The sequence below is a fragment of the Trachypithecus francoisi genome, unplaced genomic scaffold (assembly GCF_009764315.1).
Source record: "Trachypithecus francoisi isolate TF-2019V2 unplaced genomic scaffold, Tfra_2.0 Lachesis_group3, whole genome shotgun sequence".
In the NCBI taxonomy this organism is placed as follows: domain Eukaryota; kingdom Metazoa; phylum Chordata; class Mammalia; order Primates; family Cercopithecidae; genus Trachypithecus; species Trachypithecus francoisi.
In genome coordinates, this window is record NW_022681468.1 from 88,557,041 (window position 1) to 88,577,351 (window position 20,311).

Here is a 20,311-nt window from a genome sequence, read left to right on the forward strand (position 1 = left end):
GGCCAGATTTATTTTCCTTATGAAACAAATTAAAAAAAACACAGGTAAAATTTATGAAACAATGATTTCCAAGCAGCAAACACCTGTGATCCTTGAGAGATGTGAAATAAGTGAGGTGAGCCCTGGAATTATCCTGTCCTATGGCCTGGGCAGTCTCCAGGCAGTGGCACAGGGAGGGAGAGCTGCAGAAGAGCAGCTCTGAGTCCTTCTGAGTTGAGGAAACACAGCTGGTTGTACAGGGAAGCTAAGGCAGCTAGAGTTCACAAGGCAGAGGACCACTGAAGAAAGAGCTGCAGAGAGAACCGGGAAATCTGCAGAGTCCCCTATGATATGAATGTTCAGTTTAGTGGTCAGCAGAGGTGTGTGAAAAACTACCCAAGGCCAGGAAAAGAACCATCTAAAAGAGTTAGAGGGAAGACTCTCTGGAGCTCACACAGTCATCAAGTAGGGCACAAGAGGGTTTTCCTTCAGTAGCATGGAAAATTAGCGCCACGCTAAATGCTGATCTGGTCCCATATAATAAAGCTTAAAACCAACATCTCAAAGGATCAAACTATTTCCAAGTAATTTAACCCAGTCCTAGAACAAAGCTCTAGATATATTTGTAGAAGTACAAAACTATTTATCACTCAATAAAATAAAATCACAATGTCTAGCATCAAATAAGAAACTTCCAGGCACACAAAGAAGCAGGAGAATATATACACCATAATGAGGGGGAAAATAAATCAATGAAAATCAACCTAGTAATGACCCAGGTGAGAGAATTACCTGTGTCAAGGGCATTAAAACAGGAATTATGATGATATGTCAGGTTGAGGTAGCAGAAGATTGAACATATTAAGTAGAAACATGGAAGATATCTGTTTTAAAAAAGATAAAATGGAGTTTCTTGGAGGGAAATCTACAATATCGTAAATGAAAGATACCCTGAATGTGATTGATGGCAAATTAGAAATTGTAGAAGAGAAGACTGGTGAACCTGAAAACAAAGCAATCGAAACTATCCAAACTGAAACACAAACTGAAAACAAAATACAGTTTTGCGACCTATGAGGCTTAAAGTGGCCTAATAAATATGTAATTAACACCTCTGAAAGAGATGAGGCAGGGGACAGGAAAAATATTTGAAGAAATACTAGCCAAAACTTTTCCAAATTTGATGAAAACTGTAACACCACAGATTCAAGAAGCTCAAGGATCCCCAAGCACAAGAAACATGAAGAAATCTAGAAAAATACTTGCTATAATGAAATTGTTTAAAAGCAGTGAAAAAGAGAAAATCTTCAAGGAACCAGAGGAAAAAAAGACAAGTTATATACAGATAAAGGTAAAACTGACAATACGCCTCTCATTAGAAGCAGTATAAGTGAAAGGACAATGGAGAAACATTGTAAAGTACTAAAAGAAAAAGGGCTGTCAGCCTACGATTCTATACCCAGCAAAAATATCTTTCACAATTAAACGTGAAATGCAGTTTTTCTGAAAACTGAAAAAAAATGTATCACCAAGAGGCCCACATTATAAGAAATATTAAAGGAAATCTTCCGCAGAAAATGATGCTGGGTGGAAATATGGATCTACACAAAGAAATGAAGAGCTCTGGAAGTAGTAACTTCATGGGCAAATATATGATTAGATTTAGCTATACTCAAAGTCTTCAAAAGATCATTGATCATTTAAACAACTGTGTTTTATGAAAAACAGTAAGAATATAATTGTGGTAGATCTTTATGTCCTATCCCCAGAACCTGTGAATGTTACTTTATATGGTGAAAAGGACTTTGCTGGTGTGGCTAAATATCTTGAGATGGGGAGATTTTCCTGGATTATCTGGGTGGCCCAGTGTACTCAAGAGTCCTTAATAAGAAGGAGGCAGGAGATCAGGGTGAGTAATAAGAGATGTTGCAATAGAAGTATGAAGTCGGAGTGATGCAAGGAAGGGGCTATGAGCCAAAGAATGCAACAACTGTGAGAAGCTGGAAAAGGCAAGGAAACCTCACAGCCTCGCAGTAGGAACCAGCCCTATTGACACCTTGGCTTTAGCTCAGTGAGACTAATTTTGGACTTCTGACATCCAGAACTATAAGAGAATTGTGTTGTTTTAAGCCACTAAGTTTGTAGTAGCAGCAATAGGAAACTAATACAGATTTGCCATAGGAAACTAATACATTAGTTTAGAGTTTTTGATATACGTAAAAGTAAAGGGTATGACATTTGTACAAAGGCCAGAAAGGGAGAAATGGAAGTACAGTCATGCGCCTCATCATGACGTTTCAGTCAGTATCAGCTGCGTACGTGATGGTGGTCCTGTAAGATTGTAATGGAACTGCCCCATAGAGTGTACCATTTTTAACCTTTTATACCATATTTTTATACCTTTTCAATGTTTAGATACACAAAATACCATTGTGTTACGGTTGCCTACAGAAGACAGTGGTGTGCTAGTAGTAGTACAGTACCATGCTCTACAGGTTAGTAGCCTAGGAGGAAAGGAGCAATAGGCTACACCACAGAGCCTAGGTGTGTAGTAGGCTATGCCTTCTAGGTTTGTGCACTCTTATGATGTTTGCACAATGACAGGACTACCTGATGCATTTCTCAGAACGTATTCCCATTGTTGAGTGATGCATAACTGTATACTATTATACAGTTTTTATACTATATGTGAGGTGGAATAATTTTTTCTTTTTTTGAGGTGGAGTTTCGCTCTTGTCGCCCAGGCTGGAGTACAGTGGCTCGATCTCAGCTCACTGCAACCTCCACCACCCAGGTTCAAGCGATTCTCCTGTCTCAGCCTCCCGAGTAGCTGTGATTACAGGCATGGGCCACCATACCCAGCTAATTTTTGTATTTTTAGTAGAGACAGGTTTCCACCATGTTGGCCAGGCTGGTCACGAACTCCTGACCCCAAGTGATACCCCCGCCTCAGCCTCCCAGAGTGCTGGGATTATAGGAGTGAGCCACTGTGCCCAACCTGGAATAGTCTTACATGATGGCAGAATGTGATGAGTTAAAGATTAGAATGTCACCTATAAAGCAACCAATAACTAACAACAGAGTTTTAGCTAATATGCCAAGAAAGAAAAGAAAATATCATCACATATTGCTTATTCCTGTGATGAAGCACATTAGAAACAGATCATGTCAGGATGGATCATAAATGCATATTAACCATTTATACTCCATGCCATTAAGAAATGTATATAATTCCCATTAGGATTCTTGACATGTTCAGTTTAGATGTGTGTCTTCCTGAGGCACCATGACCATCCTTTATCTCCAGAAAGACACCACTAATGGTCCAGTTTTCTCATCAGCAGTCACACCAGTGATGTCATGACATCTTAAGGTGTCTGCAGTTGTTTCAGAGGGAACTTTGAGGCAAAATTCTCAACAATATTCTTCAAACCAATGTTGGCCTCCTTTAACACGAAAAATACTACTACTTGCTAGATGCTGTAAAACGAAAGAAAAATGTTCATAGTCAGGAGTTTTAGGGGTGAAGGAATTACAACTCTAAAAATTTGGAGGACTCTGTTCTCTTAATCCCATTCATATTAGGAATTGAGAACACTATTCATATTCCCAAGCCCTGGGCCCCCACAAAGACTGTTGCTAAGAACTGGTAATCCCCTCACTGGTGTTCCTGTGTGCGGAGCCCGAGTGTAGCTTAGAAAAGCACCTGAGCATTAATGGGCCAGCAGTTTTGGGGGATGTGTGTGTATGTCTGTGTATCTTTTACCTTAACATTTTCTAGAACTTTTAAGTATATTATGAGACAAAAAAATGATGACATATGACAGAGGCTGGACACTGCCAAGAGAATAAAACTGTGAGCCACGCCAGTGCTGAGGAGTTGAACATTTGCTTTTTATTTTTCTGAAATATAGAGAAGTAAGCAAAGAAACTGGGTGGATTATGTTTTGAAAACAATACCATCATGACTAGTGATGGGCAGTTTTCATTTTGCTGTTGCCTCTTCTGAGGGAAAATAGCTTGCCTGCCTGCCTCAAAATGAGCCCACACTGTTCCCTAGTAGGAGGGAGAGACCTCCCTGGTCTCGGGGGGCGGCGTTTCTCATCGACACACCTGTGTTATTGTGCCAAAGCAGGGCTGCTTACCCAGGGTCCTTGGATAGATTTCAGAGAATTGGTGAACCAGGATAGGAAAGAGATTACACTTTTCTTTTTCTTCAAGTTTTAATGGAAGTTAGTATTCTCTTCCATGCTGAATGTTGGCAGCAAAGCACAGCAGTCTTAGCCATACCCGTGACTGCCACTGTGATTAGGAATCACAGAATTTTTTTTTTTTTTTTTTTTTTGAGATGGGGTCTTGCTCTGTCACCAGGGCTGGAGTGCAATGGCACAGTCTCGGCTCACTGCAACATCCACCTCCCAGATTCAAGCCATTCTTCTGCCTCAGCCTCCCAAGAAGCTGGAATTACAGGTGTCTTCCACCATGCCCGGCTAATTTTTGTATTTTAGTAGAGACAGGGTTTCGTGATGTTGGCCAGGCTGGTCTCAGACTCCTGACCTCAGGTGATCCACCCTCCTCAGCCTTCCTAAGTACTGGGACTACAGGCGTGGGCCACCATGCCCGGCCACGGAATCACAGAAATTTTTATACCATGTAAATTGTGACCGACATCTCAAAATACCATTTAGACTCTTCACCAATTCAAAATTATGGTGGTTAGTAGACCCAGGGCCAGGTCTTGTTATATGTTGACAAAAAAACGCATACATTACTATATTACAAATTTAGAATGTTTTATATTTTGAAAGCACTTTCAGTTGAATTGTTTTCTTGGTTATCTTATGTATTTTATAATTATGCATTCACCACATACCCTGAGAAACCTCCATCAGGTATCTCCAGAAGCACAGCATGGCCAGGTGCTGGGTGGAATTTTGAATGCAGACCTTCTTTTTGACTGGTCCTCTCTGTATGTTCTTCTGCCCCTCGCGATTCATAGCTGTTTTAAGACCAACCAATTTAAAGATCATTTCCCTACTCAAAGGTGCAGGTAAATAACCTTGGAAAAGCATTGCTGCAGTTGCTTTAGGAGCAGTCTGGGCTTTAAATATTAACCAGGTTGCTGGTTTCTCAGATATTTGCATACCAGGGAACTGAGAAAAATTAAAATACAGTCCATATTAATTTTTAGGACTCTGGAGGCCCACACACTAGTGCGGGTCCAGTGTCCAGTACCTCTCCCTGGGCACACTATCACCACTGAATCCTTCATGTCTGTCTGCAGAATGCTAGTATTGTAAGGCTCAAAGCTGTCTATGGAAATATGAACTAGAAAAAAATTGGCATCAATAGCTGGCATTTGTTACAAAAGTTATTGGCAAATACAGCTGTCTCCTCTTTTAGCCAATGGCAATGTGATGTTTTTAATTCAATAAAGCATTTCAAGAAAATCCAAACATAAAAGTTATAAACATTGGATGGTAAATATTTATTAGAAAGGGGAAATAAACTTTATGCAATTAGCCCAATCGGTCTTTTTTATGATTACAAGTTTCTCCTGTTTCTGTCAGCAAAGTAACTGCAAAGCAAAGTTGCTACTTAACAACACTTTCAAGCTACTTAAGCTCAGATACTCTTCCAGGTGAAGCAGAGGGTGAGAAGGCCCAATGCAGGCGCTGTCCGCTGAAAGGAAGAGTATGTATTGTTGCTAGAGACAGAGTAAGAAGGGGTGCAGTTAGGGTACTGTCCTGACCGTGATCCCTGCCTCACAAAGCCCCACCGCTTTCTAACATGAGAGAGGTGTTCATCTGCCCCGTCACCACCACCCTGATCCTGGAGGCTTTTAGTTGAAAGGTGCTGTGTAATAACCACCCACCCCTTTCCCTACTGCTTCCCAGGAATGCATTCCACCATCATGGCTCCATAGCCCAGGCATGGCTGCCACACAGTAGTACTTGGAAGGGATGTACACTCTTCTTGTTAGTTGCCACGAGCATATATGTGCCTGTATGTCATAGCATTCACAAGAACCTGAGGTGTGCATGTTATGTCATTGTTTAAGAATGTTATTGAGCACAAAGCTGTCAGCCAATCATTTCAGGAAGACAGGATCTAGACTGGTCATAGGCATTGGAGGGTCTTAGACAATTTTTTCTACCTAATATTCCCTCCTTTGCTCTTTTCTCATTAATTGCCTTTTGGTACAGTTTGGAGATACTTTCTGTATCACACAGTGCCTAAGAAGGGCTCTCTAGTCAGGCTTCCCAGGGCCCCGTTCTGCCTCTGTTCTTGAACAGGTTGCCTAGTCTCACTATGTCTCAGTCTTTTCATCTGCAAAATGGGAATATAAATTCTACTTACCCATCATTGTGAAGTCATGAGCGTTAGTAGTAACTGAATTGAAGCACTTAGCATGTGGCACACATTCAATAAATGTTAGGTAGTATCCATTCTTGCCACCTTGTCTCCTGGAGCCGGAGGTACAGGAGGAGACACTGTTTAGCTGAGATCGTGTGGGCCTGTCCCTTCTCATATCTTTCCCTGTGCTGTCCTCACCATCCCTCTTGGGAGCCTGGAATCCCCAAGGATTGCTTTCCAGTGTCCAGTACCTCCCCCTGGGCAAAATCCCAGTCTCCAGCCTTGTGTCCTTTCTCACGTCCTGCAGAGATTTACATGGGCACCTTACGGATAGAGAGACACTTGGGGTGTCAAAATTCCACCTTGGGATAACAAAGTTTGTTTCTCTGATACCTGGTATTTTGAAACCTGGTAGATTGCTAGAGTCCTCCAGAGACTGTTAGAATTTTTTTGTCTTACTCCAGATTTTCTGTCTTAAAAGTCTTCAGGAAGATGGGTTTCAGGTTTCTGTCTTTCTGTACAACTTCCCCGGAGATTCTTCCATTCAGCTTAATTAGGAAACTGCTCATCTAAATGAGGTCTGTCCCTTTAATGCCGGTGGACCTGACCCGAATGGGTGACTGGCCAGGTCCCGGAGCCTCGCCCTGCCCCTCTCAGACAGGGCTGCACGGTAGTGCGGTAGTGCATGGACTTGGATGCCAGGCTGAAAGCTGTCTTGCCTGTCTCAGTCTCCGCTTCCTGCCCAGCATCTGCTGCTTCTCAGAGCCGTTGGACTTTGGCAGCAGATGGTCCTAATTTTCCAGAAGTGTTTGGAAGTTTACAGTAGACGGCCTCTTCAGAGAGCTCTCCACACCATGCCAGTTGTGAGTTGTCTTGTCCCCGCTGCCAGCTGAAGACCTGGGCCCCACCCTCACCTGGCAGCCCCCAGCCCCAGCCAGGTGACGATCTCTGCAGCCCTCAGGAACATGGAAGGAATGGCCCTCCCAGGACTCAGGAAGGCTTCCAGGAGTGGGGCTGGCATGCTGGCCTGGGGAAGACTTCACATTGCAGTAGTATGTGTGGAAAATTTGGATTAGTCACTCTTTCATCCAGCTCTTAGCATTTATTTTCTCTCCCTTTTGGCTTGTGTTATCAGCAGCACATTTTTGAGGGACTTTATATAACCATCTCATTCAGTATCATTTTGAGTTAGAGCTGCCCTCCAAACCCGCGGCGGATGCCCAGAGAGGATGAGGCAAGAGAACAGCAACATGACCTTCACGGTCCCTGACAGGGACACCACCAGTTGAAGAAAAGTGGCAATGGCTTGTGTACATGAGCAATGGTACCATCTGAGCAGCTCAAACCTTCCCACATTTTCACAGCGCTCCAGGGATGCATGCTTGGTGCTGGCTTATCATGCAGCCCCTCAAGGAACTGTGCAGCGAAACATGCTGGGGATGACTCTTGCCAAACCGTAAGCGTAGCCAGTGAGGTGACAGATGCTAGAACCAGAAAGCTGTTTCATTTTCCTTGCCATGTGCATGGACTGTGACTTTCCGCTGCAACTCAAGTGCTGCCGCTGGGGATGGGAGTGGGAGAGGCGGTCTTAGTACCCCCACCCCTGATTTGGCCTGGGCAGCTGCCCCTTTGTGTGTTTGCACCCTGTTCTAGTGCACCACGGTTCGCTGAACCCCGGGGGCGTGCTGCCCAGCCGTGTTTCCAGGGAGAACTCTGCAGGCAGAGGGAACGGCATGTCGCTGAGCACAGAGCGCCCCATCTCACTGCAGATGAGAGGATGAGCACTCACACCAAGAATGCATGATTGCAGGGGAAGCAGGAAGGGGAAACTGAGGACTGATGGAGAGGTAGTGTAACCAGTGGAAGCAGCCTGTGTTCTGGGTTAGGACAGGTCCACCCATTTCCTCATCTGTAAAATGGGAATAGGAAGTGTCTGTCTCACAAGGTTGATGTGGGTAGGAAAGAGACAACCCTGATAAAGAACTTTCATGATGTCTGGACTTGGTAACTGCTTAGTTTGCCCGGCATTGGTTTACTGATGAAAGTATTCATCCCATTCATTTATTCCACACGTCCTTACTTGAGATCTCTCTCTGTCTCTCTCTCTCTCTCTCTCTCTCTCTCTCTCTCTCCTCTCTCTCTCTCTCTCCCCCCATATATATATATATGTGTGTGTGTATATATATATTATATATATATATATATATTATATATATATATATGTCTTGGGGTTGGTCAGGACTAGTGTAGAGTTGCCCCATTCTTTTTTAAAAATTGTGTTATTTTTTAACTTTTTGTTGTAAGACAATTGTAACTCTTAAAGAAAACCTGCAAAAAATAGTATATGCCTTTTACCCGACTTCCTGTTATGTTAACATCTTACACAGCCAGGCACAGTGGCTCATGGCTGTAATCCCAGCACTTTGGGAGGCCAAGGCAGGCGGATCACCTGAGGTCAGGGGTTCGAGACCAGCCTGGCCAACATGGTGAAACCCCATCTCTACCAACAATACAAAAATTAGCCAGGCGTGGTGGCACATGCCTGTAGTCCCAGCTACTTGGGAGGCTGAGGCAGGAGAATCGCTTGAACCCAGGAGGCAGAGGTTGCAGTCAGCTGAGATTGCACCACTGCACTCCAGCCTGGGTGACAGAGTGAGACTCGATCTCAAAAATAAAAAAATAAAAATAAAAAAATCTTACATGAACATAGAACCATTATGAAAACCAGGAAATTAACCTTGGTACAATACTGTTAAGTAAAATACATTTAGATTTCACCAGTTTTTCTGTCAATGTCCTTTCTTTTTTTTTTTTTTTTTTTTTGAGACGGAGTCTCGCTCTGTCACCCAGGCTGGAGTGCTGTGGCCGGATCTCAGCTCACTGCAAGCTCCACCTCCCAGGTTCACGCCATTCTCCTGCCTCAGCCTCCCGAGTAGCTGGGACTACAGGCGCTGCCACCTCACCTGGCTAGTTTTTTGTAGTTTTTAGTAGAGACGGGGTTTCACCATGTTAGCCAGGATGGTCTCGATCTCCTGACCTCGTGATCCGCCCGTCTCGGCCTCCCAAAGTGCTGGGATTACAGGCTTGAGCCACCGCGCCCGGCCTCAATGTCCTTTCTCTATACCAGGATCCTGTTTCATGTTTGATTGTCATGTCTCTGGTCTCCTCAGATCTATAACAGTTCCTCAGCCTTTCCTTGTCTTTCATGATCTTGACACTTTTGAAGAGTACCAGTCTATTAGTTTGCCTTTGGGTTTATCTGATGTGTTCTTATGACTAGATTGAGGTTCCACATTATTGGAAAGGATACCACAAGGGTGATGTGGTCATTATGTCTCGTTACTGGTGATGCTAGCCTTGGTCACCTAGCTAAGCTGTTGTCTGGCAGGATAGTCCACCATAATTTACTGTTTTTCCTTTTGTCACTCTGTTGAGTTTTTCTGTAGCAGTTTCCCAGCCTCAGCGCTATTGGTGTCTTAGGCTGAATAATTCTTTGTTGTAGGACACTGTCTTGTGCAATACAAGATCTTTAGCAGTATCCTTGGCCTCTGCCCCCTATAGCTCAGTGGCACTCCCCCTGGTTGTGACAGCCAAAAAATGCCTTCGGATATTGCCAGACATCCTCAGGGTCTTTTATGTCAATGAGTGTATATATACTTCTAGTCTTTCCTGAGCGATGGCTTTGCTCACTTACACATTCTTGGAAAATCATTTCATCTCAGGCTTATACACATAGAACTAAGTGGTCCCTGGTACTTGTTTTAAATTTCTCTACATTTTGGATATTTTCTCCTTTCTTTTATTCTTTGTTGTTATTTATACTTTCTCTTCTTTTTCTTGTGTTAACAAATGGTTTATCTGATTTATTTCCCCCTCAAAGAGCCAACCCTTATATTTTTCTTGGGTTTTTCTGTTTCACCCTTTTTAATGCCCAGTCTTTGAAATTTGACAAATGCAGCGTTATATAACCAATCAATTTGCAAAACAGGTCCATCACCCAAAATACGCCCCATGCTCCTTGAAGCTAGTCTCTTCCCCTATTACCAGGAAATCACTGATATTTTTTGTCCTTCTTGTTTTTTAAAATGTATATTAAAGCATTTTAAATTTTTTAAAAAGGCAAGTTTGTAGTTTCAGCCTATGTTTAAGAGGAGGGGGTCACACAAGGGTGTGATACTGAGAGAGATCATTGCGGCCATAGTAGAACACTGCCTCCTGCCCCTAAGTGGAGAATGTCTTTATTCTACATGGCATGTGTCCTATTTCAGCTGTTTTCTTCTCAAATATTGTCTCTGCCCCATTCTTTCTATTCTCTCTTTCTGGGTCTGATTAGACACATACATCAGTATTTTTCACTTGGTTCTTCGGATCTCTTAGCGCATCTTTTGTATTCCCCCCTGCCTTTTCTCTGCGGGCTGCATTCTGGATAATTTCTTCAAATCTGTTTTCTAGTCACAAATTCTCTCATTCAGGGCTGTTAGAATCTATTGATTTTCTTTCACAATTATATATTTCATTTTTAAATGTTATTTCCAATTTCTTATATTCAACAGTATTAATATATTGCTGCTAGCTTGTTTATGTAATCTCATCTTCTATTTCTTTATAAATAGTTACTATACATTCTGTGTCTGACAATTTTATTACCTAAACACCTTGGGAGTTTAAATCTTTTGTTTGTTGTTGCTGCTGACCATCATTCACTTTACCGTGTTTGATTGTGGGTTTATACTTTATTGGACATAACCATGGAATTTTGAGATCTTAAATTGCTCTCTTTAGGAGAACTTAACATTTGTTTCAACCAGAGCCCCATTTTCTGAAAAGGGACTACTTCTAGCCTTTTCAGAACTGGTAAACACCCTTCCAGATTCCCTGGTTTAACCTAGGTGTCTCAGATAGAGCTCCTGACTTTGTTCCATCTGAGATAGGCCAGCCCCAGATGACTTCTCCCAACTGCAGTGCCAACTGAGGTATAAGAACTTTCAGGCCGGGCGCGGTGGCTCAAGCCTGTAATCCCAGCACTTTGGGAGGCCGAGACGGGCGGATCACGAGGTCAGGAGATCGAGACCATCCTGGCTAACACAGTGAAACCCCGTCTCTACTAAAAATACAAAAACTAGCCGGGCGAGGTGGCGGGCGCCTGTAGTCCCAGCTACTCGGGAGGCTGAGGCAGGAGAATGGCGTAAACCCGGGAGGCGGAGCTTGCAGTGAGCTGAGATCCGGCCACTGCACTCCAGTCCGGGCGACAGAGCGAGACTCCGCTTCAAAAAAAAAAAAAAAGAACTTTCAAAGGTAAAACGTTAACCCCCCAAAAAAAGCACAATTGGGTGGTGGAAGGAATGAAAGGGCGGGTGCTGGTGTTGGCAGTGAAAGGGTGGTTGTCAGTGTTGGCAGTGAAAGGGTGGGTGTTGGCGTTGGCAACCAACGCCTGCCCGTAGGGGAACCCACCCTTGCATGTGCTCATCACAGATTAGTATACAGTGGTGTGTATGTAGAAAGACAGCTGGGTATGGGTTTTGTATTTGCTTCCTTGGATATTTCCTTTACTTGGGGGAGAACTATCCTTTATAATGGTACCCAGCTGTTGCATACTGGAAAAGCAGCCCTGTCTGCCATAAAGTCTGCTATTCACTGAAAGCAGAAGGTTCATCAGTCAGTCACCCTTCTCTTTAGGGTACCTGCTGCCTGAGCATGATGAATGCATCTCCACCTCCAAGCCCCACCCTTTCATTTCTTCCACCGCCCAATTCTGTTATTTTTCTTTGTGGTTAACATTTTACCTTTGAAAGTTCTTATATCTCAGTTTTCAAATTTTATCTGTTATACTTTGCTCTTTCCCCAGCTAGAAAAGATAAAGACATTGATGTACATATAGACAGCCTCCTACGGCCCCTGCCCCAGTGCACCTTCTTCCCAGCCAGTTCCTCTCTCTGCCATTTCTGCGTTGTCTGGATTTCCGTCCCGTGCATTCTGTTCTCTAACTCCCATCCCTATGTTGGTTTCAATCAATACTTTGATCAATGCTCACTGCTGGTTCATTTTCTGTGGGTTCTCCAGTCATTTCTTAGTTGTCCAAAGGTCATCCTCTGGTATTTTCTCCAAAAAAGTATTTAACTACTTGTAAGTTCAAAAATATTTTTCCATTGCCTAAGTACTTGAGCAAGCGTTTAGTTGATATAAATTTCCTGGGCCACATGTTCTGCCTTTCCTTGTGTCTGTATCAGCATCTCTCGCTCCAGTGCCTGTAGAGAGAGGCTGCTGCAAAGACATCTGCACAGCCCGAGCTCTTTCCCCATTATCTGTGCTAGCTACCCAAAGAGTGTTCTGGTTTATCTTTGAAACCCAGTAACTTTATCAGGACATGTCTCTGGGCTCATTATTTTGCACCATTTTTTCTTGGGGGCTTTGCTTTTCAATCTGAGAATGAGTCCTTCCATCATTTCAGTTGAGGGTCTTGAATTTATATTCTAAATGCCTTTTCTTTTACATCACTTTAGTTCTCTTCTTTATGAGTCTTGTGCTTCTAACCCAGCTCAGACTAAGGGACCTTCACAAACATTGACCTCCTCATTGGAAAAGTGGAAAAAATAGAGAAAGCACCCTCCTGCCTGCCTCCCAGGGCTGCCATGAAGCTCAGGATGACAGGAACCAGAGCACTTTGTCATTTGCAATGCATGACATGAATGCAGGCTGTTGATATAGATGGCATCAAGGTGATGACAAGCATTCGTGTAGTCACTGCATCCGTTCAGTAGTGAAAATGTATCACAAGAATGGTGACCGCTTGGCTTGGGCGCACAGAGCAGTGCTGGTGGCGAAGCTTGGATGAGAGGCTGCAGTGCTAACTTGTCCTTTGCTGTCATTCCCGTTTTCTTTGATGTTAAGCTGATGGCAAAGGTAGCCACTATCCTGACTCCCAACACTATAAGTTTATCTTTCTTGTTGTTGAACTGTATGTAAATGAAATCAGACAGTATTCCATTGTTCTAATATACCATCGTTCATTTGTTCTGCTCTTGATGGGCATTTGGGTTGTTTCTAACATGGAACTAATGAAAATAGTGTTTCAGTGAACTTTCTTGACTTTGGTGAACACATACACATTGTTTTCATTACATACTTAAGATTCTAATTGCTGGGTATTAGAATGTGTATGTCTTCAGCTTTAGCAAATACTGCCAAAGAGTTTTCCAAAGCTGTTGAACCAAGTTAAAATCTCATTCTCAGCATACGAGAGGACCCATTGTGCCACATTGTCACCAATGAGCGGTGTTCTCCATCTTCTTCATTCTGCCCGTTCTGGCTGTTGTATCTAATGGTGGTTGTAGTTTGCCTTCCCTGATGACTAAAAAGCTGAGCACCTTTTCCTATGTTTGCTAGCCATTTAAACATTCTCTTTTATGAAGTGTCTGTTCAAGACTTTTGCCCATTTTCCTACTGGATCTTTTTCTTAATTGATCTGTAGGAGGTTTTTGTTTGTTTTAAATCATGTTTTGGATACAAACACTTTGTTGGTTATATACATTACAAATCTCTTATGTCTTGCAAATATATTCTTGTGTTCTTACAGTTGCCTTTTGGTAAACAGAAGTTGTTAATTTTAATATGGTATAATTCATTAGTTTTCTTCCTTTATGGTTAGTCCTTTCTGTGTTCTGTTTAAGAAATCTTTGCCTAACCTCATTCTTCTTTTCTTTGATGGTTAGAAAAGTTTCATGAGAAAGCCCTGTCTATAAAATGCATAACAAACAGTTGACACCACCTTCTTTCTCTTTCTCCTGATGGAGCAGTCATTTCTCCTGATCCCAAGCACTCCTGTCCCATAATTTCTCCCCCTGGGTCAGCCTTGTCTTGTGAGCACATGTCTGCACACGGATGCCACACTCTGGAAGAGCTCTCAGGTCAGAGTGCATGGAATCAAACGTTTGATGAGGTGCAGTCGGTCTTTATAGGACCAGCTGTGCTGCACTGGGGCTCTCATCTTTTTACCATTCCTTTGAGAGGTGAACAATCATGGGAATGTGCAGGCTTTTCTGAACCCCATGTGCAGTATTCCACTTGAGTCATCCACTGACGGCACAGATCAGCTCTGACATACTTGAAAAATGAGAAGGAGCTATGGGCTTTTCTTATCTCTCTTTAAAAGCCCCCTCCAGCTCTGCCTTCCCTCCCTTTCTCTTATTTTTGTCCCTTCAACTTCTAAAAATTGTTTGATTTTAGACAGCACAGTTGTGCATCTATTCTATGCAGATGTTTGAGATTACTTGGAAGAGCAGACCTCTAAACTGAGCACGACACCCTTTGCAAACCACACAGTGACCTCGCTGCACCAGCTACAGGAGTTCCTTGACCTTCATCCTGCGCAGTGTGAAGCAGCAGGTCCCTGGCCACACCTTGGGCGGATGATGTCTTCCTGCTCCAACTTGGGCCTTTTAGCCATGATTGGGTTTGTCATCCTGGAATCACTGCGTCTTTACAAGATCTTTAAGTACATCTGTTCTCAATTTTCAGACTATGAGGCCAGGATTTGGGTGCAAGTAGTTTATCTGGGTAGTGATCCCAGGAAGCACTGTAAGGGGGCGAGGGAGAGAACAGTCAAGAAAGGTGCAATCATGAGTAAGTGACTGCCATGAGTAAGTGACTGCTGTCGGCAGTGGGGCCATCGCCCCAGGACCCTCTGAGAGGCATGTAGAACTTGCCTCAATATCATCTCCCTGTCCTCCAGGCAGGATGGGGAGTTATCCAGCTCCTGTCCCTTATGGTTGAGGTTGCTGTCTGCACGTGAGTCCTTCAAGAGAGGACACTGGCTATGTCTGCCTCCGTGATTTTGATAAATTGTCTCCTTCTGAGCACTTTGTTGATGCCCTAGTTTCCTAATGATACAATTGGGAGTCTGTGTTTAAATGCCAATTCCTGTTTTAGTGGAATTATTTTAATTGTATATTTGTAGATGTTCTGGAAGTTCTCTAGGTGAAATACTATAAAAAATTGTGCACAGCTCAGCTGAGCTAGAAACAGGTGACTGCAGGGAGGACAGAAGGTTGCCCCGTAACCCTGTGGGGGTACCAGCCCTTCATGGCCCTTTGGGCTGTCACTTCTTGGCCTCACAATGGCTGCCTACCCATGTGGCCTTGACTTCAGAGCTGCCTCTTCCAGCAAGCCCTCCCTGACGAGTTTTGGTTAGATCCTTTCCCTGTGTCCCCTGCACAGCCCCTGGGTATCTGCCCCACCCCTCACTGCTATAAATGGAAGATGTCTGTTTGCTCATTACTCCTGTTTGCTCATCAGCAGGGGCTGCTGCTCCTAGCCTGGGCTGTGCCTCTGATATCTCTTAGGCCCTCAGTGGTTGTTGGAGCTGTTGAACTCAACTCTTTGAGACAAGCCCTCCTAGGAGTAGATGCACAGATTTTTGTTGTGCTAAATGAGCCAGTTCAAGTGATGCACTTCTGTTTTAGACATACAGACTCATGACCCTCTGGCTTCCCCATACATTTCGAATCCCAAATTTGAAACAGTGGTTGGGCCATGCCTCTGACCCCAGCTGTGACCTGTGAGTGTGGGTGTTTTCCACAATTACGGTTCCTTCCCTTGTCCTGCAGCATCTGATGTGCGCTGGACTGTGGTGCCTGGTAGAAGGAGACACATCCTGCAAGACCAAGCTGGACCCTCCCCTGGATGGCACCGAGTGTGGGGCAGACAAGGTAAACCCCTGGCTTCCCGCTGCCCCGGACAGGCAGCTCCACATCTCCCAGGCAATTGGCACCTCTCCTTCTGAAACACTGTCTGTACTCTACTTACAAGCCCCTGAAACATCCCCCAGGCACCACAGAAATGCCCATGGAGCCCACTCTGGGCACAGAGTGGTGCCTACATCACCTCAGTCCTTTTTCTTATAAGATACAAGCATCAGTTACTTAATATTTTTTGTTAGATTAACTCCTTTCATCATGTAAGGGAATTTACTCAAAAGGAACGCTTTCACCAGTATATTTTAAATGGAAGAACATCACCTGCCATACCCAGTAGGTGCTCGTAAAAAGAATTCAGTGAGAACAGTATCACCCAATTCTAACTAAATGTTGAGAGAATGAGCCTGTTTCTCACGTGCAGGAGGGATAGGGAGGTGTTAGAAGAGGTGTTCAGGACCTGCAGCCGCAGGGCCTCTCTCCAGTCTTAGTGCAAGAATTGAAAGAGTTGAAAAGGTAGTAAAGTTTTGCTCTGATGCCATGATTGGGAACCACAAAAATCACATCTAGCACCTGAGGGTATGCGAGGTGCACTCTGAGAAATTGTTTTATAGGGCTGGCCTTGTCTTATCCTCAGAAAGAACCAAGGTTCCCTCACATGCAGCTGGCTGTGTCATCACCAAGCAACAAACCCAACTCTCAAGTTCAGAACCTCAGCTGGGGCATGCCACCTCTCAGCGAGAAACGCACTCATGTCAAGCAAAGTTTGCAGAAGCCCAGGTCTCTTCATGAGCCATGTAGATTAATCCTTTTCCTGGGATTTAGAAAATCCCAATGGAGCACATCCATCTGAAAGTTTAGGGCAAAATCCAAACCCTACAGGGCTATGAGTGTCAGCTTGAGTAAGTAAGGCATGTCACTAAAATTAGCAAACATGCAAACCCTGAAACATACTGTACTTTTGTGTAAATTTAGAAAATGGGTTTTTGGCAGTGTGGCATTTTGGGGCCTGGCGGGCTGCAGTGAGCAGCTCTGCTGAGTGCCTGGGCCCTGGCCCTCCCCGCTGTGTTTCAGTGGTGCCGCGCGGGGGAGTGCGTGAGCAAGACACCCATCCCGGAGCATGTGGACGGAGACTGGAGCCCGTGGGGCGCCTGGAGCATGTGCAGCCGAACATGTGGGACGGGAGCCCGCTTCCGGCAGAGGAAATGTGACAACCCCCCGTAAGTCCCCCTGACCAGCCATACCCCAACGAGCCACGACTGGAGTTTCCCAACTGCAGCTCTTGCTGCCTCACACAAAGCAGGGTCTGTCTCCCGCTGAGCATCAGAAGATAAGAAAGATGAAACCAAGCCAAGGTCCAGGGTGCAGGGGCCTCGTGTGTGTCAAATGATATCTCAGCTGAAATTGCTCTTTCTGTGAACATGAATACGGTAGACTCTGGGGTGAGCTGACTCCCTCATTCCTTCCCTGGGCCCCAGTGGAAAGATTTTCGGAGACAGCTGTATTACAGTTCCTCCTGCCTGCCTCGTGGTTTACCAAGTCTGGGGTCATTCCACATTGGCTGTCTGCTGAAGTGGGAGCAGCCTGGTGGTTCATGACTCTCAGAGTATCTGGGTTCAGCTGTCTTCTTCATCCTAGTATTTTTCATGGATCCTCCTATAACTATTAGAAAAGCAATGTTTTAGTTTTTTTCTCTTTAGCTTCTTTTTATTGACTGTAATGACACCATGACCTTTCCTGTTCACCTTTGTACATTTGTTCCACAAAACTCAGAGATCAATTTTGGGCTCAATGATGATAATTCCATCACCACAGATTTTTCCCTTATCTTCTTGAAGTTTCCCATTTCTTTCTTTTTTTTTTTTTTTGTACTTGAAGTTCTGGGGTACACATGCAGAACGTGCAGGTTTGTTCCATAGGTATACACGTGCCATGGTGGTTTGCTGCACCCATCAACCCATCATCTAGATTAGGTAATTATCCTAATGCTATGCCTCCCCCAGCCCCTCAACCCCTGACAGGCCCCGGTGTGTGATGTTTTCTTCCCTGTGTCCATGTGTTCTCATTGTTCAGCTCCCACTTATGAGTGAGAACATGCAGTGTTTGGTTTTCTGTTCTTGTGTTAGCTTGCTGAGAATGATGGTTTCCAGCTTCATCCATGTCCCTGCAAAGGACATGAACCCGTCCTTTTTTATGGCTGCATAGTATTCCATGGTGTATTTGTGCCACATTTTCTTAATCCAGTCTATCATTGATGGACATTTGGGTTGGTTCCAAGTCTTTGCTATTGTGAATAGTGCCACAGTAAACATACATGTGCATGTGTCTTTATGGCAGAATGATTTATAATCGTTGGATATATACCCAGTAATGGGATTGCTGGGTCAAATGCAGCTTCCCATTTCTTACCATTTCTTTTAATGATCTGTTTTGTGCCTTGTGTGTCAGCAGTTGCATCACATCAGTTTTGAAAATGAGCAAGTTCTAAATAATGACTATAAAGAAATCTCCACAATTAAGTCCTGTTGATGGATAATTAGCAAATGCCTCTTGTGTTTAAAAATCCTGATGCCCAGGTCATACCCTAGACTGATCAAATCGCAGAACACTAAGGGTGGGACCCAGGAATTGGATATTTTATCTCCCAGGTGACTCCAACAGCAGCCAATGTTGGAACCTCTGGATTAAAGGAAGACTGATGTTCCTAGTTTAGTCAGTGACAGGAACACCATTTTTCCAGCAATGTTATAAGAATTGGCATTACGTATTAATTATGTCTTATTAAAACATTTCCCTCTAGCACCCAGCAGAGTGTCGAGCACATAGTAGGTGTTTAGTCTGTTAGGAATGACTTCTTTTTTTTTTGAGATGGAACCTCACTCTGTCACCCAGGCTGGCATGCAGTGGTGCAATCTCGGCTCTCTGCAACCTCTGCCTCCCTGGTTCAAGTGATTCTCCTGCCTCAGCCTCCCAAGTAGCTTGGATTACAGGAGAGCGCCACAACTCCCAGTTAATTTTTGTATTTTTAGTAGAGATGGGGTTACACCATGTTGCCAGGCTGGTCTCGAACTCCTGACCTCACATGATCCGCCCACCTTGGCCTCCCAAAATGCTGGGATTACAGGCGTGAGCCACCCAGGAATGACTTCTTAATTAAGGGCATAGATGGGTAGATGATTAGAAACCCTGTTTAGCTAAATGGTGAGAAATTAATGGAAAATGGTTGCAGTTTTTGCATTACTCTATGTTGAAGTTAAGAGTTTGACCTTTGGCCCCATGAAGAGAGGGTTGGGTTTGGAGTCTTGGCTTTGGGCCTGACCTTGTTGGTTAATGGTCATGTGACTTCAAGACCCTTCTGTTCCCTGGCCTTCGTTCCATCCATTAGAGGGCGCTGACATGGTAGAGTGGGAAGAGCCAGGCTTCGAAGCCAGGACAGACAGATCTTCAAATCCCAGCACAACTTTTTTTTTTTTGAGATGGAGTTTCGCTCTTGTTGCCCAGGCTGGAGTGCAATAGCACAGTCTCAGCTCATCACAGCCTCCACCTCCTGGGTTCAAGCAATTCTCCTGCCTCAGCCTCCCGAGTATCTGGGATTATAGCCATGCGCCACCACACTTGACTAGTTTTGTTGTAATTTTAGTAGAGACGGAGTTCCTCCATGTTGGTCAGGCTGGTCTCAAACTCCAGACCTCAGGTGATCCGCCCACCTCGGCCTCCCAAAGTGCTGGGATTACAGGTGTAAGCCACCGTGCCTGGCCACCAGCATGACTTCTTACAGCGCTGACAGCTGGTACTTGTCTCTTCATCTAAAACTTGGAAGAATTCACAGGAATGCACAGAAAATCCTTGCTGTGTATTTAATAAGCAGCCCCTCTTATTATTAGCACTGATGGAAGAACAGGGATGGGACCAGTTGCCCTTCCCTGCCTAAGGCTTTGTTAAGTGCAGAGAGAAACTGGTAGGGGTTGCGGTTGTCATGGGTGTTCCACGTTTGTGATTGGAGTTTGTGGGGTCTAGTGGAAGACCGATCCTCTTGGCACATTATGTGTCTTATCTCATAACAGGTGACACCCAGTAAACATCATAGCAGAAGGATATCAGAACCTCCGATGCCTGAAGGACCCAGTGTCCTGAGACTGTCAACATTTAAATTGTCTTCAGGCAAAGGCAACACTTACAAGAATAAGAAGTTATCAACACTATGCAAATGCCATAGGTGCCTCTTTGAAGGGAACTGGTGTGGTCTGCTTTTTTGGGATGATATTAGCTAGGGTTTCCCCTGCATT

At 44.2% G+C, this 20,311-nt stretch overlaps 1 protein-coding gene across 2 annotated transcripts in view; it reads left to right on the top strand.

The window, feature by feature from the left end:
• The window catches only part of ADAMTS17 (ADAM metallopeptidase with thrombospondin type 1 motif 17), a 367,322-nt gene that overhangs the window by 190,591 nt on the left and 156,420 nt on the right, over window positions 1-20,311 (top strand). For both annotated transcript variants that reach the window (XM_033188835.1, XM_033188836.1), the window contains 2 exons: window positions 15,939-16,040; window positions 17,100-17,245. In XM_033188835.1, coding sequence (XP_033044726.1) covers window positions 15,939-16,040; window positions 17,100-17,245 — 248 coding nt within the window. The remainder of the gene's footprint in view (window positions 1-15,938; window positions 16,041-17,099; window positions 17,246-20,311) is intronic.